Raw genomic sequence first — 18,851 nt, 5'->3', positions numbered from 1 at the left:
CGGGGAGTCGGCTTTGCGGGGAGGCAGGTCCCCTTCCTCCGTAGTAGGGGAGCCCCCACCCCACGATGAGGATCTCATCGCGCAGAACGCTCTCTTCTGGGCACAAAAGTCCCCCTCCTCGAGGCCCTGCCCCTCAGCCCACTACCTGCCGGGATTTGTAGTCCATGGGGGCGGGGCCGGCGCGTGCGTGTGTCTGTGAGTCCCGAGGTCCGCTGTGGCGTCCCTCTCCAGACCTCGCTCGCGGTGGTCCATTAGACTTCGGCTCGGCGCAAAAGTCTTAGGCCGCAGCTCCTGAGCCCCGCCCCGCGGCTCGCTCCTGCCGGGATTTGTAGTTAGGTCTGCCGGAGCCGAGCTAGAGTGGTGCCGTTCCTATTTCTCGTGTCCTGGATCTGGAAGAAGGCCTAGCATAGGGCTCCCAACTCCCTCGGGGCTCCCTGTCCGCCGACCCTTCGCCCGCCGATGTATCTGTCGGTGTACGCAGGACCATCCTCCAGATGGGCAGACTGAGGCACGAAGAGGGGCGGAGCCAGCCTAGTGTAAAGGCGGGAGAAAAAGGCCAGCGTGAGGCTTTTGGCCTGGGAGGCCCAGCCTGGGTCTCCTGGGCAACGCTGGGCTAGGGGAGAGTCCCGAGCCTTTTCAGTTCTTAAGAGTCTGTGATCAATGCTGTGTCAAAATGAACAGACCTGTCCAGGACTGGCTGGCACATTAGAGCCAATTACCTTATAGGATTAACAGATAAAATTTTTATTTGCTAAATTTGGCAACCCTGCAGAGATAGCCCACGGTGGGAAGAAGTGTCTTGTCATCAAGAAAACCAAGAAATGGGGCGACTGCGCCCACAGGTTTGCTTTGAGGGTCAAATGGGGTGTGTGTAGGGAGGATGGGGGTATTTTGTACACTATAAATCCCAGGGCTTGTACGAGGTGTTAATCATTGCCAGGATCTGAACCTGAAGTGCTGAAGAAAGGGCTCTGGGCCTTCAGGAGCCCCACTTTCAAGGAGAAAGTACACTTCTTTGTAGGATGTCCCCATTAGGAGAAGCTGGGTGGTAGAGATATGGGACCTCTCTATACTGTTGTTTTTTTTTTTTAAGGGTGCAAATGAGTCAAGGATGGCCTTGCCACTCAAAGGTTTTTTGTTTGTTAACAGCTTTATTGAGTGTACAATTCAATGTTTTTAGCATATTCACAGCATTTTGCAACCATGAACACAATCTAATCTTCATCGCCAGAAACTTGTATCCATTAGCAGTCACCCCCCCAAGGTACCCCCCATCCCCTCCAGCCTTAGGCAACCACTAATCTACTTTCTACAGATTTGCCTATTCTACATATTTCATATAAAAGAAATCATATAATATGTATTTTGTGCCTGGATTATTTCACATAGTGTGATGTTTAAAAATTCATCTAGGTTGTAGCATGTATCAGTACTCTGTACTATTTTTGCAACTTCTTTTGAGTCTGTATTAAAAAACACACACACACAAGGTATCTAGAGAGTGAGCAGAGGTACATGTGAAAGGACTCACAGCTGGCACTAGCATTCAATACTGAGAGCAGGGTGGGCCTTGGGAGAGGAGAAGGAAGAACAGAGCTTGGCAGTGGGGAGGGACCCAACTCAGCCCAGCTCCACCTCAGGAGGCTGTGGGAAGTGAGTGCTGGGGGTGGGGGAGAGGTATGGTGTCCCACCTCCTGGCTCCCAACCCATTCTCTGCCACTTACTAAGGGAATCCCTGAGCAAGTTGTTTTGACTTCGCTTTTCTTCCATCTTTTCATCTGTAAAATGATAAGATGATCTACTTTAGAGGGTAAATGGGAAAAAATTATATAAAGGACAGTGCCTGGCATATAGTGCCAGCACTCAATAGTGTTAGCTCCTATGACCTTACAGTAGTGATGAACATTCAGTGTGACCCTGGCTTTAAGAAGTAAACTTGTCCTCTTGTGTCCTTCCTGGGGACGAGTCCCTCCTGCCCCAATGACACAGCACCCTTCTCCACCATCACAGTGCTCCACCTGTGCTCCTGACCTGCTCATTCATACTGCACTGGACAGTCCCACTTTTCCAAGAAGTTACCAAGGAATTCCAAAGTATCACTGTCCAGTAATATAGGGAGGAGGTAAGAGAACTAAAATGTTAAATCAAACTACATTCAGAGATGGCAATATGCCGATCACCTTGTAGCTAGGCCAGGAGGACACCTGCAGAACAAAGGAAGATTTCTGCTGGGATTGCTAACAACCCATTCCCCACACTCTGAAGGGGGAAAAAAAAAACAGGAAAAACAGAGTCTTTTAGTGGCTGCCCTACGCAAATAAAATCATTCACTCCCTATGGCTAAAACCATAGGGAACCTATGGATTAAAGGCTGGGAACTGTCAGCAGATCTTTCACAGCTACATATTGTTACTTGTTCTCCCTACATACTCTTCCCCTTCTCCTTCCTCACTGTATGTCTATATTAAAGGAAATGGGTAAACAAAATCTTTATAACTCACTGGAACTAAAGAATGATATATAAACTGAATTCCAGGAACACTCAGGGTCCCTCTCAGTGTTTTTCTCACTCTCAGTGTCTTTCTCTCTGTCCCTCTCGCTGTCTTTCTCTAGGTACTCTTTACTCTGTCTCTCTCACTGTCCTCGTCTCTCTTAGGCTTTCTCACTCTGTGCCTGTGAGAGGAGACCATATCTGTCTGTTACCCCTTTTCTAATAAACTTCCCTTTGACTCTAACTTTGGCATGTGTGTTGAATTCTTTCCACACTCTCTGCCAAAGGACCTTCTTCTTCTCTCGGTCTCCTCCCAACTCGGGGAAATCCTGCATTACCAGAATGCCTCCGAGCACCCAGCAGTGATTAAAAACAAAACAAAACAGAACAACAAACAAACAAAAACCTTTCAAATCTTGAGCTTTATGCAGGAAATACGGCCACCCAGACCCCTGGCCATTCCTCAGAACTGGCTGAAATGATCTAGAAAAATTCATTGCAGATCAGATTTAAAGGTTAGAAGCATGAGTTAACGCCTTCGAAGGAATATTCTGGGAAATTTTTTAGGTATTGCAACAGATCCCTGAAGTATCGCAGGTTGAGGAAATTTAACACCTCTACCTGAGCTGCGCCTCTAGACTGGAGTCAGAGGAACCAGAAGGGACTTTCCTTGTCTGGTGTCTGCATTTTACTGGGAAACTGAGATAGGGTAGTTAGAAGTCGTCTAGGGAACTCACTTAGGGAGAATCCTTTGCAATTTCAGGAAATTCTTAGCCCTGGAAATCAGTGCATAACATAGCCCAGGTCCATGGACACAGAAGCAGAAAGCTTCTTAGGCGTCCTTAGACCTTGGCTGCAGCCCAAGCGGCCAAGCCCGGAAGTCAATGTCTGATGCCTCTCTCTCCCGGTTTCTTTCAGCCAGATGTTTGTCCTAGAAGTAGGAGTTTATTAATAATAATGGTCACAGTGACGTAGGGAGGAGGCAAGAGAACTAAAATGTTAAATCAAGTTATATTCAGAGACTGTAATATGCCGATCAGCCCTGCAGACAGACTAAGAGGAAAACTGCAGAACGAAGAAAGATTTCTGTTGGGATTGCTAACAACCTATTTTCCCACACTGTGAATGGAAAACAGGAAAACAGAGTCTCTGAGTGGTTGCCATACACAAAATAAAATCATTCGTTCACTATGACTAAACGCATGGGGGACCTATGGATCAAAGGCTGGGAATTGCCAGCAGGACTTTCACGCCACATATTCTTACCTTTTCACGCTACACATTTATCCTTCCTCACTGTATACCTGTATCATCAGAGGAAAATGGGTGAACAAAGTCTTTAACCTGTAATTCACAGAAATTAAATAATAATATGTGAATTGAATTCCCTGAGTGTTGGGGTCCCTCTCAAGTGTCTTTACTCTGTCTCTCACTGTCCTTGTCTCACTTCTATCTCTGTCCCTCTGAGTCTCTCTTAGGCTCTCTCACTCTGCCTCTGAGAGGAGACCATGTTCTGTGTATGGAGCGTTACCTCTTCACTAATAAATTTTCCTTTTGATTAACTTTAATGGAGTTTGAAGTCTTTCCTGTGCTCAACCAAGAACCCTTTTTTTCTCTCAGTGCAGGGCTTCAGTTTCTCCCCCTCTCTGGAGAATTTGCCCTGTTCTGCATCAACAGCACTTTACATGTGTCCAGGCCTTTTTTCAAAGAGCCTACCATAGATTGTCTCATTAGGTCCCCACGATTCCCCAAGGTAGCAGGGCTGGGATATTGTCTTTGTTGCATGGGCAAGGAACCTGTTTAAGCAACTTTCCCAAGGCGACAGGGGCCAGAGCAGTAGCAGAATGTGGGCATTTTGCTCTCTAATCTGTTAAAACAGCAATAAAAATTTTTTGAGGGGAGATGGTCTTTTACCTGCTGAGTGTTCTGCTCGGTGCTGGGGGGGTCACAAGGAGACCTGACATGGTCCCTGTGAAGAGGCACACATATCGTAGACAATAAAAAGTGGTGGCCAGGGAACTTTCTGGGAGTGGTGGTGGTAGAAGTGTTTTATATCTTGGTAGGGATGTGAGTTACATGGGTGTTTACATATGTCAAAACATCCAATTGTACACTTATAATTCATGCATTTTACTGTCAATTTTACCAAAAAAAAAAAAAAGAAAGAAATGTAGAAAATGGGAATGCTCTGAAAGGACTATGCCTAGCAAGGTCTTAGTGGCTGTCACAGAAGCAGGGCCGACTAGGTTGCCCATGGATACAATTCCACCTTTGTTTGTGGGGTGTGGCTGGCAGGTTTTCCCCTGCAGGCTGTAGACCCAGATGGCCCAGTGGCCGTTGATGCCCAGAGCATCCGGGGAGCACTGAGGATCACCGTAGGTTGTATAGAAGGGATATATATAAGCTGGGTTTGCAGGCAAGTAGTTGGCCAGAGGAGGGAAGACAAGGGGAGGAAGAAGGGTGGTCTCTAAGCATTCCTCCGTGGACTGTGGTTGCCCAGCATCACCCACATGGAAAAGGGTAGAACCAGGTTTTGGATTCCTTCCCTTATCCCAGTATCTATGAGTGGGAAAAACTCATGCTGGTTGGAAATTTTGAAGCTGGCCAGTTTTCAGAGGCGCCCCCGGGCAGCTCAGGCTGGCGGGTTCCGCCCTCTGACTCACTCGCTGGGCATCCAGTAGCTCACATCGGGGGCGACCGGCTGCAGAGACGCAGCCTCAGCAACCCTGCTAGACGTTTCCAGGCAAGTAGCGCTTTGGTGTCTGACCGCCCCAGCGCCCGGGCGCCCCTTTGGGAGTCGGAGAGGCTAGGCTGCTCCAGAGCCGCCTCCTTCCCGCGCCCCGCTCCCCGCTCTCCTCTTTGGGGCGCCCCGCGTGTCTAATCACGTCTCCTGGCTTACTATAAGGAGGGGCGGGAGAAGGCGGGTCCGTGCTAACGAAAGCTTTCTTTTACTTCGTTTGGGACAAACTCTGAGCATTCCTGCTGGGGGAGATCGGATAGGGAGGAAAAATATAAGTCTAGTAAGAACAAGTTTTAGAATCTTGATACCGGATAATGTCGTTAACGTGCGCATTGTTTTAGTTACAAGGTGTTGGAGACTTCCAAGCTGAGTGACTGGCTCTGTTTCGCTCTTAATTTGCATACCTCTTTTTTTTTTTTTTTTTTTTTCCCCTTGTGGTGACGGGGCCACCTTTAGCCAGGTGAGACTTAAGTGTGGAGAACAGTGATTCCTTCCCATACATCCTTGTGCCCTGGGTAGGTGCACAGAGGCGGGGACCTAAGAGCCACCCAGGTTCTGCTCCCGAGCACACCAGAGTCTTTGAACCCCCTGGGGTGGGAGTGGGGGCGGGGCGAGGAGGAGCGATTGTAGTTTTAACTGCATCCCCCCTGCACCGCACCACCGGCTGGAGGACGGGGCAGCAGCCTTGCTTCCAGAGATTCTGGGCCCATTTACTGGGGTCCCCTTAGTAAATTCTCAGAGTTGGGAAAAGAAGGGAATCTAGGATTATTAAGCATCTATTATTTGCTCATTGTACGGTTTTATTTAATCTTCACATTTATCTTTATGCTTGTTTTACAGATAGAGCACAGGGAGGCTCCAGGAAGTTAAGTCACTTATCAAAGGAAGCACAGCCAGTGAGTAGCCAAATTGTCCAACTCTTTCCACTCTATTAGTTTATCCGCCCAATCGCTGGTTGTGGTGGGACAAGGCCCTGCTGGGGCTCTAGCCCAGATTACCCTATTTTTAAGGCCAGCAGTTTGTCTATGGAGACACTCAGATGCCAGCTAGAGTTTGCGTTTTTTGAAGAGAATGTTCATTTCTCATCATGCTCTGGTTCAGAAATTTTAACATGGATTGATTTAGTTCCAATGTGCACACTGTTGCCCCCTGGGTGGGGCCTTGACCCAGGAGGCTGAATTTTATCTTTAACTCACCTGCTGACCAGCCCTGGGCCAGGGCAGGTCTGTGTCCAGGACAGATGGGCCAGTCTTGGCCAAGGAGCCACCCACATGTGTGTGGGGGAAGGGTACAGGGAGGCGTCATGACTGGGTGCTCACTTTTTCCTGGAGCCACATGGACTCCACTTCATCCTCCTTCATGGATTCAGAAGGGAATGGAAGTTTCCCTTGCTCTGCCTCCTGCTCCCTGTGAGACTGGGCAAGTCATTAGGGCCTCTCAGGGCCTCAGTTTCCTCCTCTGGAAAGTGAGCAAGCAGGTTGGAGCAGACTAGTTCTAGGGTCCTATGATGTGAGGTAGGCAATATGGTTTGAGCCAGAACCACACTTAGTTGTTGCTGTCCCTCAGAGGGCTTGGTGTGACAGTAAAGACTGACAGTAAAGATGTGGTGAATGGATGAGAAACTGACCAAGCATAGACTTGAAAGGCCTCAGGCATGCAGGACACAGTATAGAACCAATACAGAATGTTTGATGACCCCAGCGACTCCTTCAGAACTGAGCTTTCAAATAAATCAAATATCTGCATTCAGAGCAAGGAAAAAGAGCAGTCTGGGGAGGAGGAAAAAGTCACTGAAGAAGTAGTGGCCCCACCCAGGAAAAGTGACTAACTCTGCATGGGCTGGGGCTGGGCAGACACACTGCCCTAAGCTGGTGGTGAGTGGGGAACAGGGCCTGTGGCAGCTTTTCTGTCTTTGTGTGGCTCTCCTCGCAGGCAGGTCACAGATTCAGATGCTGACTCTGGGGGAGGGGCCAGCAGCTGGCTAAGGCCAGTAGGGGAGGAGGGGGCTGGGGTAGACTTTTAGCCTCCCTGTAGGTGCCTCTTAGGAGCCAGCCTGGCCTCAGCACAGGCTGGAGATGGAGCAGGGGTGTGGCAGGTGGGTGGGGCACCGCGGGAGGAGTCAGAGGGAAGTGAGAGGCTGGGTGGGGCAGGCTGTGGGGGAAGCAGAGCCTGGCAAGCAAAAGCAGAAGCAGAAGCAGAAGCAGAGCTGTGTAACGGTGAGAGTGGGCTTGGTGTTGGCTGTCTGAGACCCTCTTAGGTGGGCAGATGAGGGCCGGCTGCCATGATCTGGAAAGAGACTCATATTTCTGGAAGCTGCTTTGTCCAGGACCAAGTCTGGCAGCCCACTGTCCTGGCAGCTCTCCACCAGGCTATGGGTACATTATCTGATGGGAGCCTCTCAGCACCCAGGGTTGATGGGGTTGTCATCATGATATTGACAAGGAACTCCTGGGTTGGGGCTTGTCCTGGCGTGTGAGAGGTGATGCCCAACCTCCTGACAGAGGCCATTACACCTGGACTCCTGAAAGCCCTCAGCCAGCCCGGAAGTGCATTCAGATTTGAAGAAACTTATTCCTAAGACAAGACAGTGGTGTGACTATAGATAGGTGGGCTGGAGTGGTTGGGGGAGGGGTCAGAGCATGCCTAGCATTTGAATTCCAGTCTATTATTTTGCACATTAAACAACACCTTCGCTGAGGGTCTGGCCAGCTGCCTGGGGTACAGTTGGGACTGAGAGGTGAAGGTGCAACAGGGGAAGGGGAGGCGGCTGACTTGGTGTCAGGGAAAAGAGTCCCTGATGAAGCCTCCGGATCCAGCTCTCTAAATGCCCTTGTTTCGGACTGGGAGGATCTGGTGCCCTTTCTATTGTTGACACTCACCGTTCTACCTTTTTGGGGGAGAGGGGTAGGGGCTGTTTCATTTCACAACTAGAGACAAACAGGGACTGTGAGGTGAAGGGACTTGTTAGGGATCAATGGCATCAGGGCCTAAGGAGAGCTAAGATAGCACCTACCAGAGGACTTTTGCCATTTTGACAGCCTTCAAGCATTGCCTTAAAGGTACCCATATTAGCAGAGTTCCCCCCAACCCTGGCCCTAGTACATCCTCAAAGACAAGCTCCTGGGCACACTACTCCCCACAACCTCCCCTCCCCGAACCCCACCTCCCATCTACTGACTGGATTTCTAGCCCCATCTGCTTTCTGCCTTGGGGCTGCTCTAGCCTGTCTGCTCTAGCTCCAGACTGTTGAAATTCTGCTCTCTCAAGCTCCATCTGATCTACTCATTGGAGCCCAGCAAGTCCAGTTAATCAAATGCATTTTCTGAGCACCTGCAGTGTGACAGGCACGGTGTGAGGTTCCAACTAGATTCAGAGAGGCAAAATACAGTCCCTGCCCCAAAGGCCCTTATAGTCTAGTAGGGAAGATGGGCAGGCCCATAACTCACCATACTATGGCAGAGTGGGAAAAAGCAAAGGCTGTAACGTGGAGGTGAGGAAGAGGCTGCCTTGTGAGATCAGATGATAGTAATGCTCAGGCAAGTATGAGACCGTGTTCTGGACAGTTAACTGGCAGCATCAGAAACTGGAACATACATTCAAAGTGCCAACACACAGGCTCCACTCTGGACCTGTGGAATACAAATCTCCAGGCTGGAGTTTGGGCATCCGTGTTTTTATAAAATCATGAGGTAATTATAACAGGAGCCAGGGCAGAGCGCCAGAGTGATGATGGAGCAGGCAGCCAAAACCCTTTCATCAAAACCTTACAGTGGCTCTTGCCTGCTCGGAGCCCCGCCATGTGAGCTGCCTGCTTTTGGGTTAGGGTCTGAGCTCTCTGATCAGTAACAGAATGAAAAATAGTAAAGCTGACAGTTGGCCCTTTTGTTCACATTCTCTCTCTTCCCTTAAGCTCTCCCCACTTTCTTGGGCTAGGGGCAGCCACCTCACCACTTCAGACCTGAGTCACAGGCTGGGCTGCCTGTGGTAGGGGATGTGGGCACAGCATGTGATCCTCTGTGGGTTGGAGAAATGTTAAAGTTTCCTTCCTCCAAACTTCCCCCTCACTGCCTCCCCTCTTTGGGGAAATGTGGTTCCAAAAAGTGTCTTCAGCTATGTTGTAAGTTAGGCATGGAAAAGGAAAGTCATAATTCACATTGTTTCCTACAACCACTAGTCCTGCTTCTCAGACTCAAAACATCCATCTCCCAAAGATTTTTCTTTGCCCTTCCTGCTTGCCCAGCCCCCAAGAGTCCACTAATGGTTCCAGTTTGCCTCTTCAGTCTGAAATTCCTAGGCCCTTATCCTACATCACTAGGGCTCACCTTGCAAAAATGCCTGGATTGGCCCTTACGAAAGGATTCGCCTTGCATGAATTGTGTTGCAGTGCTTGCTGGTGTCAACTCTGAAGTTTAAGTGTTTGCCTTTAGCATTTTTCTCCCTGAATAACTTTTGTCCGAAAAAAGTTGCCGTCGCTAACCAACAGAATAAAGGTGAGGTTCATCATCCTGGCATGTGAGAGGAGCTGGGTATACAGAAATGATAGCCGATGCCTGGGAATGGGTGAAATTCCCTGAGAAAGGGGTTTAGAATTAAAGAAGGTACTAAGTTTAATGTAAGCTGTTCAGTTTTTTGTTTTTCTTATTTTTGGTAGATGCTTTTTATCAGGTTAATGAAGTTTGCCGAAAGTTTTTTTAAAAATCAGGAATGGATGTAGAATTTTGCTTAAATGCTTTTTCTGCATCTACTGAGATCAAAATAGTTAATTGGATGGATTACTTTGATTTTCAGATGTTAAACCAGCCTGTATTCCTGGGATAAACCCTTATTTAGTCATATGTTTTATCCTTTTTATATATTATTGAATTCCATATGCTAAAATTTTGTTACTATTTTTTGTCTGTGTTCATAAGTGATATTGGTATAATTTTCTTTTTTATAATATATTTATCTGGTTTTATATCAGGATGATGCTGGCAGCATAAGACAAATTGAAAGTGTTCTCTTCTATTTTCTGGAAGAATTTGTATAGAATTGGTACTATGTCTCAGAATTTTTTGGGGGGGAGGGGTTAGGGCTTTTTAAGTACAAATTCAATTTCTTTAATAGATATTAGAACTATCAGGTAATCTGTTTCTTCTTGAGTGAACTTTCCTAATTTGTATCCTTCAAGGAATTTGTCTCTTTCATATAAGTTGTTGAATATATCATCATAAAGTTTTTGTAATATTCTCATTATCCGTTTTATATCTGTAGAATCCGCAGTGATGTCGCCTCTCTGGGAATTTGTATCCTTTCTTTTTCCTAATCAGTTTGTCTAAAGGTTCATGAGTTTTACTGATTTTTTCCGAAAACCAGTTTCCGTGATTTTTCTCTTTCTCTTTTTTTTTGGTTTTCTGTTAATGTCTATTCTTATTTTTATTATTTATGTTCTTTTGACTATTTTGGGTTTAGTATGCTTTTCCTTTTTTTATGGTAGAAATTTAAGTCATCAATCTTAGACTTTTCTAATATAAGCAGTTATTGCTTAGAGAACTGTATTCTAGCCTCATGCAACGTCCAGAGCTAGGGGTCTGGAAGCAGAATAGAAGTGTGGCCGAGAGGTCACAGCAAGGGGAAGACACTGGCCCAGGAGCCACAGACCTGGTTTTCTCTAGCCACTCACTAGCTGTGTGACTTTGGACTTAGACTCTCTGAGTTTCAGTTTCTTTGCTAGCGTAATGGAGCCAGGGATAATCTCTTCTTGGGCTCTGGGAGATGAAGCAGCTGATGAACATGAAAACACTTAGCTACCTGGAAAGGCCTCTCCAGAGCAATGTGAAAGGTGGTTGTCATGACTTTTGAATAATAATGGCCTCTTCTGTCTTTCCAGACCCAGAGACAGCATGTACACGCCTATCCCTCAGAGGTAGGCTGTATACCTCATCCCATTTCACCCCTCCTCTCCTTCATTTCCAGGGGTTGCCCCTCACCCCAGCCCCCCTCCGCCCCACACCACAGTCCCCAGGCCTGCCCCCGGTCTCTCTGCTTGCGGCTACTCCTCCGGGACCCTGGCCATTGCCAACCTTCTCCCCTCCCGCAGCGGCTCTCCGTTCCCGGCCTCAGTGCAGGACCCTGGCCTGCATGTGTGGAGGGTGGAAAAGCTGAAGCCGGTGCCAGTGGCCCGTGAGAACCACGGCATCTTCTTCTCGGGGGACTCCTACCTAGTGCTGCACAATGGCCCGGACGAGCTCTCCCACCTGCACCTGTGGATTGGTAAGGGGCTGGGGGAAGGGAGGTATCTTGGGTCCCAGGGCTGGTATGGGTCTCACAGGCCTGGTCTTGGCCCCTCCTACCGCCCCAGGCCTGCAGTCGTCCAGGGATGAGCAGGGCGCCTGCGCTGTGTTGGCCGTGCACCTCAACAGCCGGCTTGGGGAGAGGCCTGTGCAGCACCGAGAGGTGCAGGGCAACGAGTCCGACCTCTTCATGAGCTACTTCCCGAGGGGCCTCAAGTACCAGGTCAGCCCCCCACGCGGCTTCTCTCAGCTGCCCCACTTCCAGCTGGTTTTTACCCTGCAAAAGGCCCAGGTGCCCTTGGGGCGGGGTCCTCCCCACCTTTCCGCCTGTCTCCCAGTGGGCTGGGTTATGCAGGGCCCTGGGCCTCCCACCAGCCCACTCAGGCGGGCCATCTGGACTGCAGGAAGGTGGGGTGGAGTCAGCATTTCACAAGACCTCCCCAGGGGCCACCCCAGCTGCCGTCAGGAAACTCTACCAGGTGAAGGGGTGGAAGAACATCCGTGCCACTGAGCGAGCACTGAGCTGGGACAGCTTCAACACCGGGGACTGCTTCATCCTGGACCTGGGCCAGGTAGGTAGGCGGGACAGGACTGAGCACTCTGTGTTGGCACCGTCTTTTAAAAGGGCAGGTTTTATGAACATGCATAAACTAGAAAGCAGGAGTGGAGCAAAATGATATCTTTAGATTAGGTTTCTTAAGTTTACCATCAATGTTAAAATAGATACAATCGATTTCTTGGTAACTGCTAATTCTTTTCCAACTCAGCGTATTAATTCAATTGATTAAAGTTTTATTAATGGTATACATGCTAAGGTAATTGTCGAGCTTCAAGAACTATCACAAAAAAAGTATAGTTATAAGTTAAATGTAGAAAACATCTTAATAAAATTGCTGATCTGAGTCAGACTTGGTGTGCTGTTATAGAAAAGTGGTGTAGAATATTTTGAAACCTATATGAAATCTTAATTTAAGAAGAGAGGTGGAGAACATTAAAAGCTGTGAAAGAAGCAAGTTTGGGTTTTTTTTAATAAATCTTTAAATTTAGGGAATTGATCTTGGTCTCAGTAAAGATATTTTAGTTCATAATTTATCATTTTAATGTACTAATTAACTTCTGATGATTTCTAATTATAATAACAATAGGCTGTGACTATCAATTCTCACCTTCATGCCACACATTAGAATTTGTCTAGCACTTAAAAATACCAAACAAAATTAACAAACTGCATTTCTCTTGGGGATTGACCAACTCGAAAGGCCCCTCAAGAAATGAGGCTTAAGTAGGAACATGTTGATCATATTATTTACTTAGGGCTCAATTATATTAACGTGAAATATATTGAAATATGTAGCATTATGACGATGTGTGAACGAATAACTTTAGAAAAGAGTAGATGAAACCTCACCTACCTGATAATAACAGTGGTTGGGGGAAGTAGGGAGGGGGAAAGGTTTGGGGATAGGTATAGGGGAATATTCAAAAGGGATTTTATTTGTAAAGTTTTAATTTTTTAAATAAAGAATCTACTCATATTACTTTGTATAATTAAAATTAACTTGAAAATTAAAAGAAAGTTATATTTTATACTTATAAAAAAATAATAAATAAATAAATAGGCAGGGACAAGGCAGCCAGTGGGGAGAGAGAGAAGCTGAGAAGCATGTATTCCAAGTGGGACCACTCTAGCCATTAGAAGCATCCTTGCATTCAGAAGGACAGAAACCTCCCTCTGCTTCCCAGCCATTGGCTCTAACACTGGGGCCCACCAGCTCCTTCTCTTACAGCCATTGTCACCCTGAGTTAGTTGCCTGCCAGACCATTCATTAATCTGTTCCCTCATTGGTTCACTCAGTGAATCTGTGATGCCTGCTCTGAGCCAGCATGGGGACCACAAATTGCTTGCCCTGAGGAGGCAATAAAGATGAGTCCGGCCTGTCATTTGCTGTAATCCATGGCGAGGTGTGTTGAGGGCTTTAGGAGAGGCAGCAATGTGGGGAGGGGCTCTCTAGCCTGAGCCGAAGCCATTGTCCCAGGAAGATGCCATTTGACTAGACCTTCACAAATGGGAAATGCCATTCCAAGCAAAGGGACAGGTGAGCTGAGGCACTAAGGTGAGGAAGAGTGCAGAAATGCACGTCAACAGCAGGGACAGGGTGGGAACAAGAGCCATGGGAGTGAAAATCGCTGAGGGTGAGAGCCAGGTCATGAGGAGACTGACTGAGGAGTCTGAACCAAGACTTATGCTGAAGACTTTGTGTAGGAAGATCAGCCCAAGAACTGTCTAGAGGGAAGTCTAGAAGCTGTGAGACAGAGGCAGGGGGGCCAGCTCTGGAGGAGTGATGAGGGCTGGGTTGCAGGTAGGATGCTGAAGGATAGCATTCACCCATTTGTTCATTCATTTATTCATTCATTCAGTCGATAAATATTTATTTTGTACTTAAATATGTGCCAGTCTCTGTTTTAGCACTGGGCATACAGCAGTGAGTAAAGCAAAGCAAAACAAAACACTCATGCCCTAATAAAGCTTACTTTCTAGTCAGGGGAGATAGATTATAAACAAGATAAAGATGTTGATATATATGCCAGTAAATGATGAGGAGAAAAATAGAGCAGGAGGGAGATAGGGACCAGGCAGAGAAACACTCCTACAGTGTCATTGTCACCATTCCCAGAGAAGCCTCGCTTCTCCTCCTGCCTCCTTTAACCTGGGCCTCCCACTTCCCTTTAGAACATCTTTGCCTGGTTTGGTGGAAAGTCCAACATCCTGGAGCGCAACAAGGCTCGGGACCTGGCCCTGGCCATCCGGGACAGTGAGCGGCAGGGCAAAGCCCAGGTGGAGATCGTCACTGATGGGGAGGAGCCTGCCGAGATGATCCAGGTAGAGGGGATGTTGGGGTGGGTGGCCTCTGCTTGGAAACTACCGAGAAAGGCGGTGATCAGCTGGGGGCATGAGGGTGGTCACTGGATAATTGGGCTGAGGGCACCTGGGGCACTGCACAGGGCCTGATAGGTTGGGAAGGTCTGGGACAGGTGCCCAGGAATCCCTGGAAACTTGGTCTGCCCTGACCCCTGCAGGTTCTGGGCCCCAAGCCCGCTCTGAAGGAGGGCAAACCTGAGGAAGACCTCACAGCTGAGTGGACCAATGCCCATGTTGCGGCTCTGTATAAGGTGGGCACTCTGGGTCTGCCCTGGGACCAGGCAGGGGGCGGGAGCCCGGGAGCCTGGGGCACCGGGGGCTGAAGGGAGAGAAGAGAGTGCAGTAGGAAGTTTGGGCTGGGCACCAGGGCGGTTTACTTGGGGCTAGGAGTGAGAGGAGGATGGGAGGTGGGTGGACGTCCGATGATTGCCACTTTATTTCCGGCCCATTCTTGGAGAAGATGTTGAGCTTTACTTTTTAATTCTTTGTATTTATTTGTAATTTGGAATCCACTTAATTTTCAAATGGAATCGGGGCCTTTGGGCTGCAGTGGTGAGGGTGATGTGAGGTGGGGAGGTTGCCTGTTAGTCAGTGCTTCCCTCCCTGTCCCCTGTCTGCTCCTTGGCCATTGGCGGGTAGGGGCGGTGGTGCAGGGTGGCAGCCTACTCCTTGGGTGGAAGTTAGGGCTGTGTTTTCGGGGGGAGAAGGGTGATCCAGCACTGCTCATCTGTTAACTTAAAAATAGAAAAGGCCTTTCTAAGTGAGAAGCAACAAGCATTTATTTGAGATCAAAAGAATAGCTATTCTGGACACATTGATTCAGGCAGAAGCCCAAATAGTGTTCTGATTAGGAGACAAAGATAATAGGTATTTATGAGAAATAGAAGGGGAACCGTTACATCAATAGAAGGAAGGCATTTCTGTTGGTGCAGATAACAAAGCGATGCTAATTCTAAAGAATGTTTTTAATTTTCTATCTGGTACCATCATATTTGCTCTCTTATCTTTGCAAATAGTTCTTTGGGACACAATGTTGCTTAGGCCCAGTCCAAAGGTAATTTTGTCCTGTTTGACATCCCAAAGTTTTGAGGTATAAGATGTGCAAGGCAGTACCTCTGGGATGGCTGCTCCAGCTCCATTTTAAAGTGGCTGCATTTATATTATTTTGACACATCTTCCCCCAGGTCTCTGATGCCACTGGACAAATGAACCTGACCAAGGTGGCTGACTCTACCCCCTTTCCCCTCGAGCTGCTGGTACCTGATGACTGTTTTGTGCTGGACAACGGGCTCTGTGGCAAGATCTACATCTGGAAGGGTACATGTAGCTTCTGCACTCCAGACTGAGACTTGTGCCTTCTCTGGCCCTGGCAGGCTTCCCCTTGGAGGGCTCAGCCTACCTGGGTTCTTTCAAAAGACAGCCTCTGGGAGCCTGGATGCTCTAGACCTGACCTCCAGGCTGAGGGTTTTCTCTTGGCTGTTCCCACCCTCTAAATTCCAGGCAAACTTCCTGAAACTTTAGCATGCCTCAGAATCACCCGAGGGCCCAGGGCTTCTGAAAACAGATAGTGGGACCACGCCCCGCTCCAGATTCTGATTCACTATGTCTGGTGTTGAGCCTGAGGAATATTTACATATGTTACTGGCTCTTAGGCCTTGCTGCAGGTCCTGGGACCACATTTGTGGACACTGACACAGAGAACTCCTAGGTCACCCGGGCTGCTGAGACTGTTGATCCTGACATTCTGCCTTGTCGTGTGACAGAAATTGAGACAAATTAAATTTTGCTTTAAGCACTGGGTAGCAAACTGGTAGAACTTGTTTTTCCAAGAGATTGTGTTGGTTGGAAATAGAAACACTGTTGTGCAGAAGCCTGTTCCTTGGTTTGACTCCAAAATGTTGAAACAGAACTGCCGTAGGAGTGATACTGGGAGCTTCCTACCTTCTCCACACTTGTCTTTTCTTGAGCATGTCTTACCTCTCTGACCAGATTATAAACTCCTTGAAAGCAAGAGCCATATGTATCTAGCGTCTTGATGGTATAGTATTTGCTCAATAAATATCTGTGGGGTCAACCAAGGCCAAGAGAAATTCACAGCTCTAGCCTGGTCAGGAAGATGGAGACTTGTTAGCTGTTCAAAGGATGGTTGCTACTAGGCAATAATACTTTTGCTTTAGGAAAGGGCCTGGAGCAGCAAGCAGCCTGCTTTAGCTGCGTGACTTAATGGTTTTGTTCTGTTGTCTCTGAAAACAACTCAGTATCTTGTTAGGAACAGGATAAGGCCAGTTTAAGCTGGTTCTGTGGCTATAGCATTAATGAACAAAAATTCAACTGAGTAAATTTAAAGCTTTAAATTTAAAGTTCATGAATCAGGCTGCGTCCTATCTAGTAAACAGAAGGGATCTCAGAGGAGCTGTACGAAATGGAAGTCTTCTATAGGCAGAAAGAGAATGGGACAAGGAAGTGAAAAGAGTGGAATATTTCAGACAAGGTCACACTCCCTTAGGGGATTACAGGGGTCTTATGAGACGGATGACCTCACTAGTGTTGACTAGGAAATTCTAGACCAATTGGTTTTAAAATTCTGCTCCTGGGAGAGACTGAAACTGCAGTGAGGTTAGGTATTAAGTCTTGGTGGGTCTTACCACAAGAGACTCCATTTTGGGTCTGTTGTTTGTTTTAGCACTGGCGAGCCAACCACAGATCACGATTCTTGCCTTGGAAAAATGGTTTAGGCTGGAGCCCATTTTATGTAAAAAGGGAATGCCTACAGGAGGGAATGGATGACTCTGTCTCCCTTTTTATAAACTCTTAGTTAGCATAACTACTAGGCTGATGTCAGCTATCTGGCATTATGGGAGTAAGATTGGAGTAAATCACAGCCTTTTGTCCTATTCAGTTGTACAAAGAAAGCTTGATAAACAGAATGGTTGGCAGACATGAGAGGCGAGGGGTCCTGGGCTGAGACCACGGCTCTCACATCTGATGTCAGGAGAACACCAGTTCTTATGAATGTCCCTGGGGCCCTAGTCCGAGCAGAAGGTTTTGATGATTAGAGCGGACAGCAGTTATTGTCTGATTCGGAGCTACCACATTGGAAGAAGTCTCAAGGGCTTGACTTCATACCTCCAAAGAGCTCTTCAGCATTCTTAGCACCTCTTGGTCCATTTATTTTAAAGTTGCCTGCTAGTCTATGGACCCTCTTAAATTTTTCTTGAGATAAATGGGATGTGGGCTAGAGAAGGTCCTTGCTCTTTTTAAAAATCTCCTTAATGATGCAGGACGAAAAGCTAATGAGAAGGAGCGGCAGGCGGCCCTCCGAATGGCGGAGGATTTCATCTCCCGCATGTGGTACGCCCCAAACACTCAGGTGAGGAGATACCCCGTGCCCCAAGCCCTCCACTGCGGGCTCTTCCCATGGCCTCCTACTCCTCATACTGGATAAGAAGGGCAGGAAAGCCTCAGGCAAAGGCAAGAACAGTCAGGCCTCCCTACCAGACCTACTCAGTGGAGAAGCTCTTCTCATTCCTTTAAAATTTTAAAGTATGTATTATTTTCTGAGAGGTTGCAGGGCAGCACTCCCCTGGGAGCCCAGAGAGCCAGATGTACCTTTGGACAGCTTTTGTGCCTTCTCTGGGCCATTGTCCTTAGCTGGTATTGCCTCTTCTCATGCCAGCATGGTGACTCCACGTCATTCTAAGGGGTGCTGATAAGGCTCATCTATAACTGGTACATCTATCAAACTGTGTACCTCCGTCCTTGAAGCATCAGTTTGCCCAGCCCATGTCCCTGTAATCTTTCTCATCTCTTAGCTTATCTGGAGAAGCACCCTCGGCCTGGATGGCATGTAGACTCAGGCCTGGTGCCCAATACCCTCCTCCATGGCTCCAGCCCTCCCTGGTAGAGGCAGAGGTGGCAACCTTGTGAGCAGGACTTCTCCCTTGCTGTCCCTACAGGTGGAGATTCTGCCCCAGGGCCGCGAGAGTCTCACCTTCAAGCTATTCTTCAAAGACTGGAAGTGAGAGTGGGCATCTCCCTGTGCCCACCTTCTGCCTGCTTGCTCCTCCTTCTCCTGCCTGGTCAGTTCTCAAGTGCGCCTGCTGGTGTTCAATAAAGGAGACAAGTGCCTTCCCCACTCTGCCTGCACTGCCTGCCCTGGGCTAATTCTCCCTGCCCTACCAGCTCACCTGGGCTCATTCCCATGCTGGGGTGGAGTAGGACACAGGTGACAATTCTGCCACTCTGAGGGGCCAGAACTGGCTTTGCATGATTGGGGTAGAGGGGTCTGGAGTCCCAGTGGGCCTGGCAGGTACTGCTGTGAACCCAGTAGGTAGGTGGCACAGTGCCAGGCCTCAGGATCGCTTTCAGCCAGGGGTTCGGTTCAGTCTCACGTTCCCAACTGGGACAGGGTTGTGGCAAGAGGCTGGG

General features: G+C 48.1%; 1 protein-coding gene across 5 annotated transcripts; it reads left to right on the top strand.

Annotated features, from left to right (window-relative positions):
* The first annotated feature begins 5,105 nt into the window (after window positions 1–5,105).
* Window positions 5,106–18,561, top strand: CAPG (capping actin protein, gelsolin like). Of its 5 annotated transcripts, none has more exons than XM_039852500.1 (11): window positions 5,106–5,234; window positions 6,072–6,127; window positions 11,101–11,136; window positions 11,311–11,483; window positions 11,572–11,726; window positions 11,908–12,075; window positions 14,235–14,384; window positions 14,582–14,674; window positions 15,608–15,740; window positions 17,705–17,793; window positions 18,380–18,561. In XM_039852500.1, exons 3-11 carry the CDS (start codon window positions 11,114–11,116, stop codon window positions 18,443–18,445), a joined length of 1,050 nt encoding a protein of 349 aa, XP_039708434.1. In that variant the 5' UTR covers window positions 5,106–5,234; window positions 6,072–6,127; window positions 11,101–11,113; the 3' UTR covers window positions 18,446–18,561. The 5 variants fall into 5 exon arrangements, with proteins under 5 accessions (XP_039708434.1, XP_039708437.1, XP_039708435.1 ...); XM_039852501.1 differs by lacking the exon at window positions 5,106–5,234 and adding an exon at window positions 5,275–5,506 and having other exon boundaries at window positions 6,076–6,127; XM_039852503.1 differs by lacking the exon at window positions 6,072–6,127 and having other exon boundaries at window positions 5,112–5,234.
* Window positions 18,562–18,851: the final 290 nt, after the last annotated feature.

This window comes from Pteropus medius, unplaced genomic scaffold (genome assembly GCF_902729225.1).
Source record: "Pteropus medius unplaced genomic scaffold, Ma_sr-lr_union100, whole genome shotgun sequence".
Taxonomy (NCBI): domain Eukaryota; kingdom Metazoa; phylum Chordata; class Mammalia; order Chiroptera; family Pteropodidae; genus Pteropus; species Pteropus medius.
The sequence above is the reverse complement of the archived record's forward strand: the minus strand, read 5'-3'. Positions and strand labels throughout refer to the sequence as shown.